This window comes from Tupaia chinensis, unplaced genomic scaffold (genome assembly GCF_000334495.1).
Source record: "Tupaia chinensis unplaced genomic scaffold, TupChi_1.0 Scaffold000259_1, whole genome shotgun sequence".
Classification (NCBI taxonomy): domain Eukaryota; kingdom Metazoa; phylum Chordata; class Mammalia; order Scandentia; family Tupaiidae; genus Tupaia; species Tupaia belangeri.
In genome coordinates this window covers 254,297-271,275 of record NW_006159739.1, presented here as the reverse complement: position 1 = coordinate 271,275, position 16,979 = coordinate 254,297, and the positions used below count along the sequence as shown (strand labels likewise).

Below are 16,979 nucleotides of genomic sequence, written 5' to 3'. Positions count from 1 at the left end.
TCTCTCCAGAGAGCACAGGCACCCTAAGGCAAAAAAATCTTAAAAAGGGGGCAGGTGGCATGGAGGTTAAGGGCACTGGACTCCCACGTGGTCAACTGCAGTTTGAGTCTTGGACCTGATGGCTTGCTTACTCATTTTCTCTTGCTCTCTCTCTCACTCTGTCCCTCTCTGATCAAATTAAAATAAATAAATAATGGATAAAGTTAAATAAAATAATTCTTAAAAAAAAAAAAAGTCCATTTGTGCATTTCAAAACACAAAAGTACTAACCAAAATTCAATACTAACCTCTGTGGCATAGATTTTGAAGAGTATCCATGAGGTGTACCAAGTGGTCAAAAGAAAGACACCACACAGCCAGACATGGTAGAGTAATGAAAGATTCAAGAGGCCACTCACAGTGTCAAGAGGCCTCTGAAACTGCCTACGAAAGCAGAAATTACTGTTTAATCCCATGAGAAAAATACAACATAAGCATTTAAGAGACATGGGATTCCGCAATGGAAAACAAATAAGTACCGTTTCTCAACCATGATGACGTTAGACTCCTCTCCTTTTGCACCCTTACAGAGTTCTTTCTCTGAAAGAACGTTAGTCCCTTATGAAGGACACAGGGAGTCTTAAGAGAAGCATGAGCCTAAACTGGCACTATAATGTCCTGTGTTTTACATTTACTGCGGGGGAAGGAGCCAAGTATCTGAGCCTAACTGCTAAGTGCTGGGTGGAAGTTCTCACTGCTAGTGTGTAATCTGATACTTAAGACCATTAAACATTACTAGCACCTCTCCTGGACAGAAGTACGCTTTATCTGCACACTTAGTAAACAGTTTCATAGTGGTTTAAAAGCACACACTACTAAAAAGCAAAAATCTTTACTATTAAAACAATTCAAGAAACTGTGCTAGAATGCTAAGTAAAGCTAATGTCATCCTACCAAAAACTTGGATAGATCAATTTACAATCACAAAAACAATTGTGAAAACCAGGATTTGAACCTCTGACTGACGCTTATAAGTTGTGATTAGGTAAATCACTCATGCCCTTGGTTTCCTCGTTCATGTAACAGTGGCACAGTTTCTTCATCTACCTCTTAGGGCTAGTATGATTTCAAATGGCTTAAATTAGGAGTGCCCAGCACAGTGTTTGACATTCACTGGAGGAAGGGAGGGGGTGTCAATTCAAAGGGAGGAATTCTACACTGTAGAAACCATATCTTTTAAATACTCATATATGCTAACATTCCCACTCCCTGAAAACTGATATTAATGAATTCAACAAAAAAGAAAAACTTGAACATTTCTGATGTTAAAATATTTAATATTGGGGGACCAGCAGATGGCGTAATTAACGGCAGTTTTAGTCCCAGACCCAGTGGCTTGAAATTTATGCTGGGTGTGTGTATGTGGGTCCAAAAATCCCAAGAGAAGGGACTGCAGCATGGCCATCTCCCCTGAGGGGTGATTTCTTGCTTTCTATCTGTTTGTCTCTCCCTGTCTCTCTGGCAAACGTACATGCCCTAACGCAAAAACAAAACAAACAAACAAACAAACAAAATCTCTCTAAAATAAAATAAAATAAAATAAAAATTTAATATTGAAGGGACCAGCAGATGGCATAATGACTACGTCACTGGACTCCCATGTAGTCAACCATGGTTCGAGTCCTGGACCCGGTGGCTTAAACTCATGCCAGGCGCATGTGTGTGCGTGACCAAGATCCCAAGAGGAGAATGGAGGAGAAGGGATTGTGGCATGACTATTCCTCCTGGAGGTTGATTTCACGCTTTCTGTCTTTCTCTGTCTCTCTGGCAAGCACATGCACCCTATAGCAAAAACCTCTCAAAAAAAAAAAAAATTAGTATCAGACCAGAAGGGGGCATGGAAGTTAAGGTGCTGTATCACACATGGTCAGCTTCATGGTTCAAATCTCGGACCTGGAAGCTTGAGAATCATGCAGGGTGTGTGTGCATGTGTCAAAAATCTCGAGATGAAAGTGGAGGAAAAAAGAATGTGACATGGTCATCCCCCGGGGGGTGGGGTCATTTCTCACTCTCTCTCTTTTTCTCTGTCACTCTCTGATGGGCATATGCACTCTATAGCAAAAAAAAAAAAAAAAAAAAAAAAGTAATATTTAGGGTCATCCAGTGGCATAGTGATTAAGGCAGCTGAATTCCACATGACCATTCACAACTGAGTCCCAGATACAGAGGCTTGATAAATCACACCAGGCATGTGTGCATGTGTGCCCAAAATCCCAAGAGGAAAATGGAGGAGAAAGGACCATGGCATGGCCATACCCTGAGAGGGTTATTTCTCACTTTCTCCCTCTCTCTCCAGACAACATATGCACCCTTATAGAAAAATCTAAAACAAAACAAAACAAAAAACAAAGAAAAACAAAAGCACACTAAACTTCCATCTATGTGCCATGTACCTGGAGGATACTATTTGGTTGTCAGAAGAGTCATGTGTTTTTCTATGCAAAAACGTGTCACGACTTTCCCAACTACCTAACAGAACGATACACGCCAGTGCTGCCACTTGGCTTGCACTTGTGACTTTCATCTATTCACATGACCTTGTTCAACTGTGGTGTCCTCATAGGCGAAATCAGAGTAAGACAGTCTGGTGTGCTCCACAAGATACTATGAACGACGGTGGTAAAAAAAAAAGAAACGATTCAAACAACCCTAGAGGTCCAGTTTTGCACAAGAGTGTATCTAACAAAATACTCCTTACTTCCGGGAAAGGAACTGGGTGACTGGAGACAGGATTTGTCGAACGAGGCTTTTTCACTGTATACCCTTTGTCTGCCTTGGGAATTTTGTACTATACAAATACCGTGTATCAAAAATGAATACAATATTTTAAAATTAAAGGTTAAATCTAAGTAAGACATCTGGAAAGTAGCAAACAGCTTAAAGGACAAAAATAATTAAAATTTTAATGTTTTGTATATCACTTACTCATCTATGTGAAGATCCATAGCCGTGCTAATCCAAGCTTTGGGAATATGGCCTGAGGGGGGAAAACACCAAACTATGAACATAAAAAGTTAATCAAACTAATTTCAATCATGCTTTAGAATATGAGGTCAAGTAGACACCAACACCCTCAGTCAAGCTAGATTATTTGATTACAAATGGACAGGAAAAGAAAAATTCCAAATACAGCCAGTCCAGGTTCTGATGATATATAGTTCAGTTAAAAAAAATACCAGTTCCAGGGCCTGAAGGTGCCATAGTGGTTATGGCTCTGGACTCCCACATGGTCACCCAACGTTCGAGACCTGGATCTGACCTGAAGGCTTGAAACTCACACCAGAAGCATGTGCATGCATGCCCAAAATCCCGAGAGGAGAATGAGAAGGGATTGCCCTGTGGCCATCTTTCCAAGGCATAATTTCTCACTTTCTCTCTCTCTGTCTTTCCACAAGCGCATAAACCCTGTAGCAAAAATCTCTCTTTAGGGACCAGCAAATGGTATAGCAGTTACATAGCTGGACTCCCACATGGCTGACTACAGTTCAAGTCCCAGTCTGGAGGTCTGAAACTCACACCGGTCACATGTGTGTGCGTGCCCAAAATCCCAAGAGGAGATAGGAGGAGAAGGGACTGTGGGTGGTCATCTCCCCGAGGGTGATTTCTCGCTTTCTGTCTCTCTGACAAGCGCACACATCCTATAGCAAAAATCTCTTACCAAAAAGAGAGAGAGAGAGAGATGGAAAGTGAGAAAGCAAGCCACCAAGTGTGTGACTTGAATCATGATCAGCCATGTGGCAGTCCAGCACCCCAACCACCATGCCAACTGCTGCCCCCAGTACAGTACTTTTGACTATATTCATACGGTTGTGCAATAAAGCTCTAGAACTTTTCCATCGTGCAGCCATTGACCAGCTCTCTCCCTTTCCCCCAGCTCCCCAGCCCCTGGCAGCTACCCTTCTACTTGGTTTCTAACATTTGAGTACTGTAGATACCTTTACTAAGTGGAATAATAGAGTATTTGTCCTTTTGTGCCTATATTATTTCAGTTAGCATTATGTTCTAAGATTTGTGTGTGATAGCACATAACATTTCATTCTTTTAGTTTTTGCTAGGGGGTGCATGTGCTCACAGGAGAGAGTCAGAGAAAGCGAGAAAGGATTAAGTTCCCCTCGGGAAGATGGCCACCCCATAATCCTTTCTTCCTCATTCTCTTCTCAGGATTTCAGGCACACATGCACGCACAAATGCCTGGCATGTTTTTTAAGTCGCCAGGTCTAGGACTCAAACCGCACAGTCCACCATGTGGGATCCAACTGCCTTAACCACCAGGCCACTAGCTGGCCCTTCTTTTTAAAGTTGAATAGTGGGGCTAATAGCAGGTGGCATGGTGATTGAGGCACTGGACTCCCACATGGCCGTCCACAGATCAAGTCCTGGACCTGGCGACTTGCTTTCTCAGGTCCCTCATGCTCTCTCTCCATGTCTCTCTCTGGTCGGATTAAAAAATAATAATAAATAGGGATGAGCAGATGACATAATGGTTATATAAATGGACTTTCACATAGTCAACTATAGTTTGAGTCTCGGACCTGGAGGCTTAAAACTCACATTGGGCACATGTGCATGCATCCCTAAAAATCCTGAGAGGAGAATGGAGAAGGGATTGGGGTGTAGCCATCCCCACAGGGTTGGGGGGGATTTCTCACTTTCTGTCTATCTCTCTATCTCTTCAGTAAGCCCACGTGCCCTATAGCAAAAATGTATCTCAATAAAAAAAACACAATAAATGAGATTTAATAAATATTTCTTTAAAAAGAAAAAAAGCCGAATAGTATTCCATGGTATGTATAAATCACATTTTCTTTAACAATATTGTCCCTAACTAAATACTCTGATGATTTACACCATGACTCAGTTGGGCTAACCACATACCTACAACATAGGAAATAAACAAATGCAATCAAGGATGACTTTGTAACTAACATTTTCAGAACTATGAGTTATTATATACACTGTATTGAAAAGCAGAAATTCTTACCTAGAAAATAATACACAATGCAGAAATTTCTAGTGAGGAATAACGATTCCACACAACTATGTTTAACTAGTAGGAGCAAGGATCTTCTAAAGCGCAAAAACTTGAATTGCTGTGGAAAAAAGAAAAGCAGAATCGAATGGCACATCCAAGTCAACTGGTGCGTCCTAAAGCAAGTACTTACCTGTAATTGGCAACATCTAAAACAGACTCATTGTACAGAAGGACAAAGCCTCGTCCATAGGCAAAAAATCAAATATTTCTGACATTAAGATATTCAATATTTGTATTATTCAACATCTCACTGATGTGAGATCAGAAATAAGAAAATTACTATTATCAATTCCTACTTGATACAAAGGACAATGGAGAATGGGGAAAATATTAAAAATAAATGAACAGTAACAGTTAGCTTTCTCTGGGTGCCTGTCGCGTAGCTGGTACTGTTACAAGCACTACACACGCACTAGTCCATTTAAACCTCACAATAACCCTCTGAAGGAGGCTTTATTAACATCCCCATCTAATAAATTAGAGAACCAAGGCAGAGAGGTTAAATAACTTGATCAATGTTCCAGCTAGCAGAAAGAAAATCTGAGATACAAATTCAGAAGGTTGGTTTCAGAACCTGCTATCTTAATGATAATGCATACTGTCCTTACACTAACTTTTTTTTTTAAGACAAATTTTTGCTCTAGAACATGTGCACTGCCAAAAAGACAGAGAGACAGAAAGCGAGAAATCACCCCCGGGGAGGTGGCCATGCCACAAACCCTACTCCACTTTCCTTTCGGGATCTTAGGCAGGCACGCACACACACCAATGTGTTTCGAGCCACTGGTTCTGGGACTCAAATCGTGGTCAACTACGTGGGAGACCAGTGACATAACTATTACGTCACCTCTTAGGCCTCACTAATTTTTTTTAAATGTCGTTTACAGAAAGATGAGAGATAGTGAAGAAGGCACTAGCCTAGGAATCAGAGATGTGTGTTCTAGTGCTCCCCTCTTGTACGACCCTGAGCGAGTCACGTCTCCTCTCTATGAGATAAGGCTGAACCAACTAAATAGTTTCTTAAAAGGATCTGCTAATTCTTTTTTTTTTTGGAGAGATTTTCACTACAGGGCGCATGCACTCGCCAGACAGAGAGAGAGAGACAGAGAGACAGAAAGCTAGAAATCACCCGTCAGGTGGGATGGCCACGCCGCAATCCCTTCTCCTCCATTCTCCTCTTGGGATCTTTTTTTTTTTTTTTGAGAGATTTTCACTGTAGGGCGCGTGCGCTCGCCAGACAGACAGAGACATAGAGACAGAAAGCGAGAAATCACCCCCCAGGGGGGATGGTCACGCCGCAATCCCTTCTCCTCCATTCTCCTCTTGGGATCTTGGGTACGCACGGACACGCGCCCCGGCATGAGTTTTAAGCCACCGGGTCCGGGACACGAACCGCGGTCGACTACGTGGGAGTCCAGAGACATAGCCATTACGCTAACTGCTGGTTCCCTCTTCTTGGGATCTTGGGCACGCATGCACACGCACCTGGCGTGAGTTTTAAGCCACCGGGTCCGGGACTCGAACCGCGGTCGACTACATGGGAGTCCAGCGACATAGCCATTACGCTAACTGCTGGTTCCCAGGATCTGCTAATTCTAACAAACTAAGTGAAAAAAGTCAAGTAAGAAAAAAATAGCATGTTTTGAGTCAGTTGGTGATATAGTAGTAACGGTGGCTAAATTCCACATGGCCAGCCACGCAGTGAGCATTCTGGGCCCAGTGGCTTGAAAACCACATATCCTGGGGCCTACAGGTGGCATGGTAGTTAGGGCATTGGACTCCCACACAGCCAACTGCGGTTCAAATCCCAGACTTGGTGACTTGCTTTCTCATTTTCCCTCTCTCCCTCTCTGGTGAATTAAAAATAATGATAACAATAAATAAAACAAATAATTACTTTTTAAAAAGAAAGAAAAGAAAAATACATATCCAAAATACCAAAAAGAGAGGAGAAAGGATTGTGGCGTGGCCATCCCCTATGGGGGGGGGGGGGGGTGGTGTTTTCTATCCATATCTCTACTTCTCTCTCCCCAGCCCCCTCCTCCCTCCCTCCAGTGAGCACATTTACCCTATAGCAAAAAAACTTAAAAGTACATATTTTCCTGAAAATACATGCGTCTCCCTTCCAAAATGACAATCAAAAAATCGTAAGTTACTGAAATGAATCTAAGAAAACAAGATTACAAAAGACAAACTCAGCCAGCAGCATGGTGTAACAGTGGCACATGCTCTGCAATGCTGGAAGCCATGTAGAAGATCAGGGTTTGGTTTCTGGGTCAACATGAATGCCAGGTGCCAGCACATACAAGTGATCAAGAAAGGCTGGGGGAGGGGATCAGCAGTTAGCGTAATGGCTATGTCACTGGAGTCCCACGTGGTCAACCGTGGTTCGAGTCCTGGACCCGGTGGCTTAAACTCACACAGGGGACGTGTGTATGCGTGCCCAGGATCCCGGGAGGAGAATGGAGAGGGGAGTACGGCATGGCCATCCCACCTGGGGGGTGATTTCTCGCTTTCTGTCTCTCTGTCTTTCTCTGTCTTTCTGGCGAGCTCATGCACCTTATAGCTAAAAACCTCTCCAAAAAAAGAAGAAAAAAAAAAAAAAAGGCTGGGTGTGTGGGTAGACTGTGGCATGAGACTCTTTTGAGGGTGTTTCTCTCTCTCTGAAAAGAGATAAATAAGTAAACTTAAAAAAATGAACTTCTCGGGAACCAGCAGATGGCGTAATGGCTATGTCACTGGACTCTCACGTAGTTAATCATAGCTCGAGTCCCAGACCCAGTGGCTTAAACTCACGCCAGGTGCATGTGCATGCGTGCCCAAGATCCCAGGAGGAAAATGGAGAAAGGATTGCGGTGTCGCCTTCCCCCCCAGGGGATGATTTCTCACTTTCTGTCCTTTGTCTCTCTTGTGAGTACACGAGTCACCTTTTCTACTTACATTGGACTGATCCTCCCTTGAGAAATTTCAGAAGCTAAAGAACAGCAAAGAATATTAGGTGGAAGTTATATCTTCATATATGCCTGTAGATGCCTGGCATCTGACAAAATGCAGGCCATAGGAATACCTGGTCACTAACTATAGAGTTTGGTTTATTCAAACACTTTCAAAGTGCAAGACGTAAAACTGTACTATTCTATGCAACCAATGGGAGCTACTACTACAACACATGTACCCCATAAATAGTGCAAACTTCCCCTCCTGTTCCTACTGCTGCTCTCCCCTCAACCATTGCTCACGAGAGTACAGAAGCTAGGGAGGCAGGCAGACATTTCAGCAGACATTCAGCAATACACCTAATATACCCTGCTCTTGCTCCCAAGCTAAAGTATATTCTGATTCTCTGCTGACTTTCTTCTCTGATTTGGCTATGAACAATCCTTTATTGAACATTTACTATGAACCAGGCCTACACTAAGTACACTATAAATCTTATTTAATACTTTTAGAAGTCTTATTAGCATAGAGTTTGGCAAGCCCTGTCACAGTGTCTATTTCTTTGTCTCCTACTCAGTGCTAACATTCTGCTTTTCTGTATTAGTCTATCATTGAGAATTTGATAGAAAGTTGGGACAGCGGGTGGCATGGTGGTTAAGGTGCTGGACTCCCACATGGCCGACCGCAGTTTGTGTCCCAGACCTAGAGGCTTGCTTTCTCACTCTCTCTCTCTCTATCGCTTTCTGTCTCTGGTCAAAATTTTCCCTTTCTGGTCAAATTAGAATAAATAAATAAAAGTTAAATAAAGTAATTCTTTAAAAAAAAAGAATGTGATAGAAAGCAAAAGAACTGGTTCTAGATAAGCAGTTTAAAGGGAAAAAACTAATAGGCTATTGGCTAATTGAATAAACTTAGATATTTTTAAAAGATCTACTATTTCACAAGTTACATGAAAAAAGTCATTACTGGGACCAGCAGTTAGCGTAATGGCTATGTCGCTGGACTGCCACGTAGTCGACCGTGGTTTGTAGTCACGCCGGGCACACGTGTGTGCGTGCCCAAGGTCCCGAGAGGAGAATGGAGGAGAAGGGACTGCGGCGTGGCCATCCCCCCTGAGGGGTGATTTCTCGCTTTCTGTCTCTCTGTCTGTCTGGTGAGCGTACGCGCCCTATAGCAAAAACCTCTCAAAAAAAAAAAAAAAAAGTCATTACTAAATAGTATGTACAATATGAAATAACTTGTGTAAATACCTCACGAGATCTATAATGTCACAGGTATATGTAAATGTAAAGTCTGGAAAAATAAACACTAAACTGCTAATAATGTTTATTTCTGGGACAAAGATTGAGATTGGTCATGGTGGTCAGAGGGACTTCCAATTTATCTATAACATTTGAATATTTTATAACAAAAACGTTACCAGTGTACTCTCAAAAAGCTGACTGATAGACAGCACCAAAATAACGATGATGGTGGTGATAACGATCTTAATGACTGAGAACTAGCTGTGGTAGCACAGGCAGCGGCGTGCCACTTCGTAGCACTGAAGCCACACAGAGGCCCAGGTCTGAAGCCCAGGTCAACTTCACACCAGGCAGACCTGCCTGCATCCCTGATTCTGGCTGACTTAGAGCCTGGGAGAATACTGCGGCAATGCAGGACCCTATCAGAGGTGCCTGTCTTTCCCTCTCTCTTTCCCCCTCTCTCATGAAATAAGGGAAAGGATGAAACAAAAACTTAAAAAATAATAATGGTTATTACCACTTGAAAAAAATTTTTTAAGGTCTAAAATTTTCTGGTCAACTTAGCTACCAAAAAAATGTAAAGAGTTGTAACAACCAGTCACATTGCTCTATGGAGACTCAGAAAGGGAAGGAAAGGGCCTGACTTTTCACATCAAGCCCGCAGTTCCTAACAATCCATACTGCCTCCTTAAGCAACTTCAAATGCACAAGGGGGTGTCATATGGTACGTACCATGCTCCCAGACAAATGTAAGAAAAGGAGCAATGGTGCCCCCCTTCCCCCTCAGTCTTCTGGGGAGGCAAACTTATTCTGCCAGGTAAACAAAGACACACACCTGACGAATGAGAAACCACGGTCCCAGGCCCAGTGTCCATATCAACTCCTCCTCCCCTCCTCCACGGCCCTTCCACTACACCACCTAGCAAACTCCTGCTCCCAGCATCCCCAGCCCGGAGAACGGCACACCTGGGCACACCAACACCACCACACACTTGTGGCTTTATGTCCCAGGTATGCACATTGGCCAAAAGCTGAATGGACAAAGGTTAGAAGTCAGCATTTTGCAGAAGTTAAATATGGCCATCATAGAATAAACTTTTGGGGTATAAATTATTTATTTATTTAATTCCATTTGTTATTATAATTTTTTATTTGACTAGACAGAGAGAAAAAGGGAAAACAAGAAAGCAAGCCACCAGGTCCAAGACTTGAATCGCAGTCAGCCATGTGGGAATCCAGCACCTTTAACCACTATATCACCTGCCGGCCCCTGATTATCTAAAGTTTTATCCAAAAAAAAAGTACAAGGGGCCAACAGATGACGTGGTGGTTATGTCACTAGACTCCTACTTCAACTATGGTTCGGTCCTGGACCTGGTGGCTTGAAAATCATGCCAGGCACGTGTGTGTGTGCCTAACATCCCAGAAGGAGAACAGAATAGGGATTGTGGTGTGGTGAACCCCCTGGGGAGTGATTTCTCACTTTCTTTCTGTCTCTCTGTGACAAGCGCACATGCCCAAAGGCAAAGAACCTCCTTAAAAAGTAAATAAATTACAAAAATTCTTAGTATTAAAATTTTATAAATTTGACTTCACATGATAGAAGCAACACTTGATGAGTGCTTAAACTCTTAAACTGCTCCACATTCACTTTATTGCACACTTGTAATGTTAAATGGATGGCCATGGAGAGCCAGCAAGGTACTGTGGGGCTGCCTCATTTTTCTCTATAACACTTCCTTTTCTTCATTCTCTATAGTCTTAAATTAGGCTTGGATCAAAGATAATTTATCATGGCTATTTTTCATAGGATTTTAAAATTTTGAGGTACAAAAGTGATATCCTGCTTTCAGCTCATCTTCATAGAGGTAAAGAATTTTTTTTTTTTTAAGAATGATCTTATTTAACTTTATTTATTTATTTATTTTAATTTGACCACAGAGGGACAGAGTGAAAGTGAAAAAGAGAGAAAGTAAGAAAGCAAGCCACCAGGTCCAGGACTTGAACTGCAGTCGGCCATGTGGGAGTCCAGCACCCTTAAGCGCCACGCCACCTGCCGACCCCAGAGGTGAAGAATTTCTAAACAGGACTTCTTTTTCACATATTCAGATTTCAAGGAGGTAAAGGGCAGATTCTCTGCAGTGAGCACTATTGCTTCACAGCGTGTGCGTTTTCATCAGATTATTTCATGGTGCAACAGGTATGTGAGAATTTTAGTCAAACCAGAAGAACCCTAATCCCTCACACCCTCACATATTTCACTTTCACAATGGCACATTACCTGTTTACCTGTACCCCACCAGCCTGGGTCCTCCAAGTGGGAAGGGGCTAGTGCTAAACATCTTTGCTTCGATGCCCCGCCCTCAGCCTCCCACGTCAAAAATGAAGTAAGTAATAGCGCAATTGGGAATAGTGGAAATAGCCTGGGGAAAGCCCTGAGGTGACAGTGAGACATCTCAACCAATCTTTCTCTCCCTGGTTTGAGCAGGTGGCTCTGTGCTCAAAGGACGATTCCTATCAGATTAGATTTCTAAAAATCTAATTGAAAGATAATTCATAGTGTACCACTCAAATTAGTTATAACTTTATTTATATACTTTTATGTTCTGAAAAGAATATGAGATAGTAAATGACATATTCTAAAATTATTTGCACATCTCCAAACAATGAGATACTTAAATTCAAAAAGAGGTTCTTTGCAGCCCTGCTAGGTCACAGCAAATGCCACTACCTAGCAGGGAGGGAAATAGTTGAGCAAAGTGGTATTCTGAGAATGGCAGCAAGAAAGGGTAGCTATGGCTCTCTAAAATACATAGTCTCATAAAAACAAATCTCTTTTCTCTAAATGACACTTTGAGCCTCTCGGCCTTAGGGTTTGCTAATTAAATCTTGAATTAATCAGATGCGGCCAGTTATACACAGGTCCACCAAGGCAATTTTAACTCTTGACAAATCCTGGCATAAGGTTGCTCAAATGATATCTTACCTGTATGATGGGAAATGGAAGATAATTCATGTTGTTAATGAAATACAGAAGGCTATAGCTGTAGCCCATAAATGCTCCAGCCAGCAGGAAAAAAAGGTGATACTCATTTAAGCAGGATCGTGCAGCAGGGCTCCCTAAACTGAAGGAGGAAAAGTTATTAATTCAATAGTCAGGGATGCATATCACTGTTTTAAACTCAGTATTTACAGAATGCAAAGCTCTGACTTAATTGCTTAAGAAATGTCCCAACTTCTAACAAAATGGCACATTTTAGGTAAATGTGATAAAAGATGAACTGCAATTAAATGAGGTTCCTTAGAGGGAAAAAAATACATTTAGAGGGCTAGCAAGTGGTATGGTGGTTGGGGCACTGCACTCCCACATGGCTGACTGTGGTTCAAGTTCCAGACCTGGTGGATTGCTTTCTCACTTTCAGTCTCTGTCTCTCCCTGGTGACCACATGTGCCCTATAGCAAATTATTAAAATAATAATAAGGGACCAGGAGACAGTATAATGGTTATGTCACTGGACTCCTATGTAGCTGACCGTGGTTTGAGTCCCAGACCCAGAGGCTTAAACTCATATCGAGTGCACATGCATGCGTGCCCAAAATCCCAAGAGGAGACTGGAGAAGAAGGGACTGTGGCATGGTCATCTCCCCTAGGGGGCTGATTTCTTGCTTTCTGGCTCTCTGTCTCTCCAGCGAGCGCACACACACTATATCAAAAATCTCTAAAAAATAATAACAATAATAAATTAATTAAATAATTCTTATAAAAAAAAAATCATTTACTATTACCTCTCAGTGCCAGTGCAGGGAATCACAAGAAAACTGTATCGGCCCTTGGTTATCACTGCAGCACACCAAGCCATCACCATTCCCATTGCAGCATGAATAAAGGAGTGCATGAGTTGCTGAGGATGAACAATCTTCCCTATCAATGCCAGCCTGGAGCAGGGAATGGAAGGCACAACTGCAACGAAAATACATTCTGTGATAATCTGCACCATATGGAGTCAGGGGATCTAAACTAGTCCCTCTCTTCCTTGCAGATACTCTGAAGGGGGGGAAGAACCCCACAGTCAGCGTATAGTACGGTACTGAAAAACTCTAGGCTAAAAATTCCAAGTTAAAAAATTTTGAGAAAAGAGTGTGTGTGCATACATACACACACATATACACATGCACACACAAAATCCCCCAAAATCTAGAGATGAAAATGGTTAACTTTTTTTTTAAGTTAAAATCTCCAGATAGCTCAAACAGTGCCTACCTTCATACTCTCCTAAATGTTAAAAAAAGAATGAGAAAATTTAGTTCCTGCTCTCTAGCAAGTTATCTCTATTTAGCACTTGAAATTGTCCATTTATAATCCACCTGTGAAAACTAAGCCACAAAGTAGGTAAGTACTAACACCAAATACTAAAATGAATGCCTGAATGAGGATTCTTTTTTTAATGAAAGGGGTGGGGGGAGAGTGAAATAAAAAAGAAAGGTATTTTTATAAGAATTATTTATTTTATTATCATTATTATATTTTTATTTTAATTTGACCAAGAGAAACAGAGAGAGAGAAAGGGAAAGTGAGAAAGCAAGCCTCCAGGTACAGGACTCAAATGATGGTCAGCCATGTGGGGGTCCAGCATCCCAACCACCACACCACCTGCCAGCCTGCCACCACACCACAATTTACCAGCTCTACAAGGATTTTTTTTTTCTCTTTTTAGGTTTTTGCCATAGGGCAAGTGTGCTTGCCAGAGACAGACAGAGACAGAGAGGGACAGTAAGAAATCACCCCACAATGGGGATGGTCACACCACAATCCCTCCTCCATCCTCCTCTCAGGATTTTGGGCATGCATGCACATGCACCTGGCGTGATTTTCAAGTCACCAGGTCCGGCATTCAGACCACAGTTGGCCATGTGGGAATCCAGTACTTTAACCACACCACCTGCAGGTCCTGGACAGGGATTTTTTTAAATCTCTCTCTGACAATCCAAAAGTTTTCTGGAAGTGACATGGGGGTGATGGCAAGTGAGGGATGTTTACCTCTGAAAATCACCAGCCCAAGGTTCCCTGACCTAGCTATGTAGGAATTCTTCTTTTAATATACTCAAACTAAAGGGATGGAGAGGAGGTAGAAAGTTAAGTGTCAAGGACTTAGGTGCTTTACTTCAGGGAAAGGCTGCTATCCCCTCTTCTAGCCAGCACTGACCGTACGACTGACTTGCAATACTCCAAATATATCAAACCTTCATATGCCACTAAACGTTTTTCTATGCTTTACCTTCTCTCTAGAATATCATTTTCCTTCTTTGTTTACGTAATACAATTCATCTGTCAAGGCTTGGTTGAAGCATAGTCTCCAGGAAGCTCCCCATGCTGGCTAAGTAGTGCTCCTATCTACTCTCACACATTTCAATGTATTGTAGTCAAATACGTTTAATGCTCACTGTGGTCTCCCCAGTTAACTGTGGACCTCTGGAGAAAGCTGGGCCATAGCGTTATCTCTTATCCTCACATAAGGCATAGCACACAGTAAATGCATAAGGAATGCTTGCTGAAGGAAGGAGCCAAAGTGACTAGTCAGGATTTAAGATGACTGGCTGGAGAGCTTTGTTTGCATATCGATCTGTAGGTATATAGGAGAGTGTGAAAAGAACACAGCTAAAAGCCAAGGAGTTCTGAATAGGGCTTGAAGCTTGAATGAAAGAGAGACCCACCAGCCAGTACTAAGAGATAAGGAAATAAATAAAAAATTGAATAAAAAAAAAAAAAAAAAGAATATGTACTTTTATAACACCCAGAGCTGAAATTGCGACCTTATGTCATATTTTACAAGGAAGTACTGAAGAGGTAAAAGGAGAAACTATGTGGGACCAGCGGTTAGCATAATGGCTATGTCGCTGGACTCCCATGTAGTTGACCGTGGTTCAAGTCCCGGACCCAGTGGCTTAAACTCACACTGGGCATGTGTGTGCATGCCCAAGATCCCAAGAAGAGAATGGAGGAGAAGGGATTGTGGCATGGCCATCTCCCCTGGGGGGTGATTTCTCGCTTTCTGTCTCTCTGTCTCTCTCTTGCGAGCACACGCACTTTATAGCAAAAACCTCTCCAAAAAAAAAAAAAAAAACGTAGGAACACTGTTATAGTAAAAAATTATCAGAAAAAGCTTATTTTTTCTTTAGAACAGATACAAGAAATCTGAAAAGGTAGGATGAGTAAGGAGAGAAAGAGAAAACTAAAAGGTTCTGGAATCCAGCAGGTGATTCTCTCAAGGTCAAACACAGTATTGTTAAGTTTTCTGGGAGGGTATCACAGAATTATTGATTTTTATATTTGGAAAAGACCTTAGATATCACCTGGTCATGATCTATCCTATAAAGGAATGATTTTTGTAATAGTAATACATTTGCTAAATCAGTTTTAAAAACAGCTTGGAACTATTAAAAGGCCTTAACTTTTTATTATAGCAAAGTAGCACCTGAACCATTTACAAGTATACCACGGCACACTGTTGTCAACCAACACCACTATGCACCTACCGAGCTTTTCTGTCTTCCCCATTCCCACTAAGGACCAATTTCCATTTGCCCCCTTTCCCTGGCCCTGGAAACTCTTCTGTCTCTACGAATGTGACTTCGGTATACACCTCAAGTAAGTGGAATCATACAATATTTGTCCTAAACGGTCTAAGTATATTTTAAAATTAGAGAAACTAGCACCTGAACAAATTTTAAGGTACGACTTTCAAAGCATATGATTCTGTGTACATTTTAAAAATTCTGACACAAAACACAGCCTGTTATTCACATGCTCATATAAGATGCACTGAGTCTGCCCCCAGTAAAATGATTCAGATACTTTTAAAATGGTTAACATTAGAAAACTCACCTGTATAGAACTCCACGTTGAAAATGCTTATTATTATAATTACCACTGACAGCAGCAAGAGATAAAAGATTACATAGGAACTATATAGGTCACTGAAAGAATCTAAAATGCAAGAGAGAAGAATTAGTAAAGTTTATTCCGTCATGTAGTCTGTTCAGTACACTGCAATATAAGGGTCTGAAACACAACTATAGTTTTAATTTGAAAAGTTATCTTTCCTTGAGAATTTAACTGTCTACTGCTGACAGATCTAAAGAAACATCAAATCAAAACTACAGTGGGAGTTATTTAGAGCTGACTGGGTACTTAAATATCACACTAGAGTGTCTTTCAATTGACCCAAACATTGACAACAGATAAAATACTACCATAAGCAAACATTTCATCATGTGAAAAAGAAACATATTTAGTACGATATCAACATATCTTCTTTCTTTTTTGTTAATTTGCCAGAGGGTGCAGCACTTGCCAGAGAAAGAGAAAGAGAGAAAGCACACACAATGGGGTGTGGTCACACACCAATCCCTTCTCTTCCATTTCTCCCCTGCAAGCACACATGCACATATACCCACCATATTTTTCAAGCCACCAGGGCTGGGAACTGAACCATGTAGTTGTCCATATGGGTTCTGGCATAAACAGGGAATAGCAGTTGGAATGGAGGTTAAGGTGGTTGGATCCCACATGGCCAACTTCATGGTTCAAGTCCTGGATCCCGAAGCTTGAAAATCATGCTAGGTGATTATGCATGCATGCCCAAAATCCCAATGGAAGAATAAATCAGAAAGGAATGTAGTATAGCCATCCCCACTGGGGGTTAATTTCTGACTTAATCTCTTTCTGT

The 16,979-nt window shown here is 41.7% G+C and overlaps 1 protein-coding gene across 1 annotated transcript in view; it reads right to left on the bottom strand.

The window, feature by feature from the left end:
- NDC1 (NDC1 transmembrane nucleoporin) overlaps positions 1–16,979 on the bottom strand; it is a 71,348-nt gene that overhangs the window by 36,481 nt on the left and 17,888 nt on the right. The window contains exons 7-12 of the mRNA XM_027772244.1: positions 16,136–16,237; positions 13,039–13,213; positions 12,239–12,377; positions 5,021–5,129; positions 2,965–3,016; positions 288–423 (exon numbers count right to left, since the gene is read on the bottom strand). Of these exons, the coding sequence (XP_027628045.1) occupies positions 288–423; positions 2,965–3,016; positions 5,021–5,129; positions 12,239–12,377; positions 13,039–13,213; positions 16,136–16,237 (713 nt within the window). The remainder of the gene's footprint in view (positions 1–287; positions 424–2,964; positions 3,017–5,020; positions 5,130–12,238; positions 12,378–13,038; positions 13,214–16,135; positions 16,238–16,979) is intronic.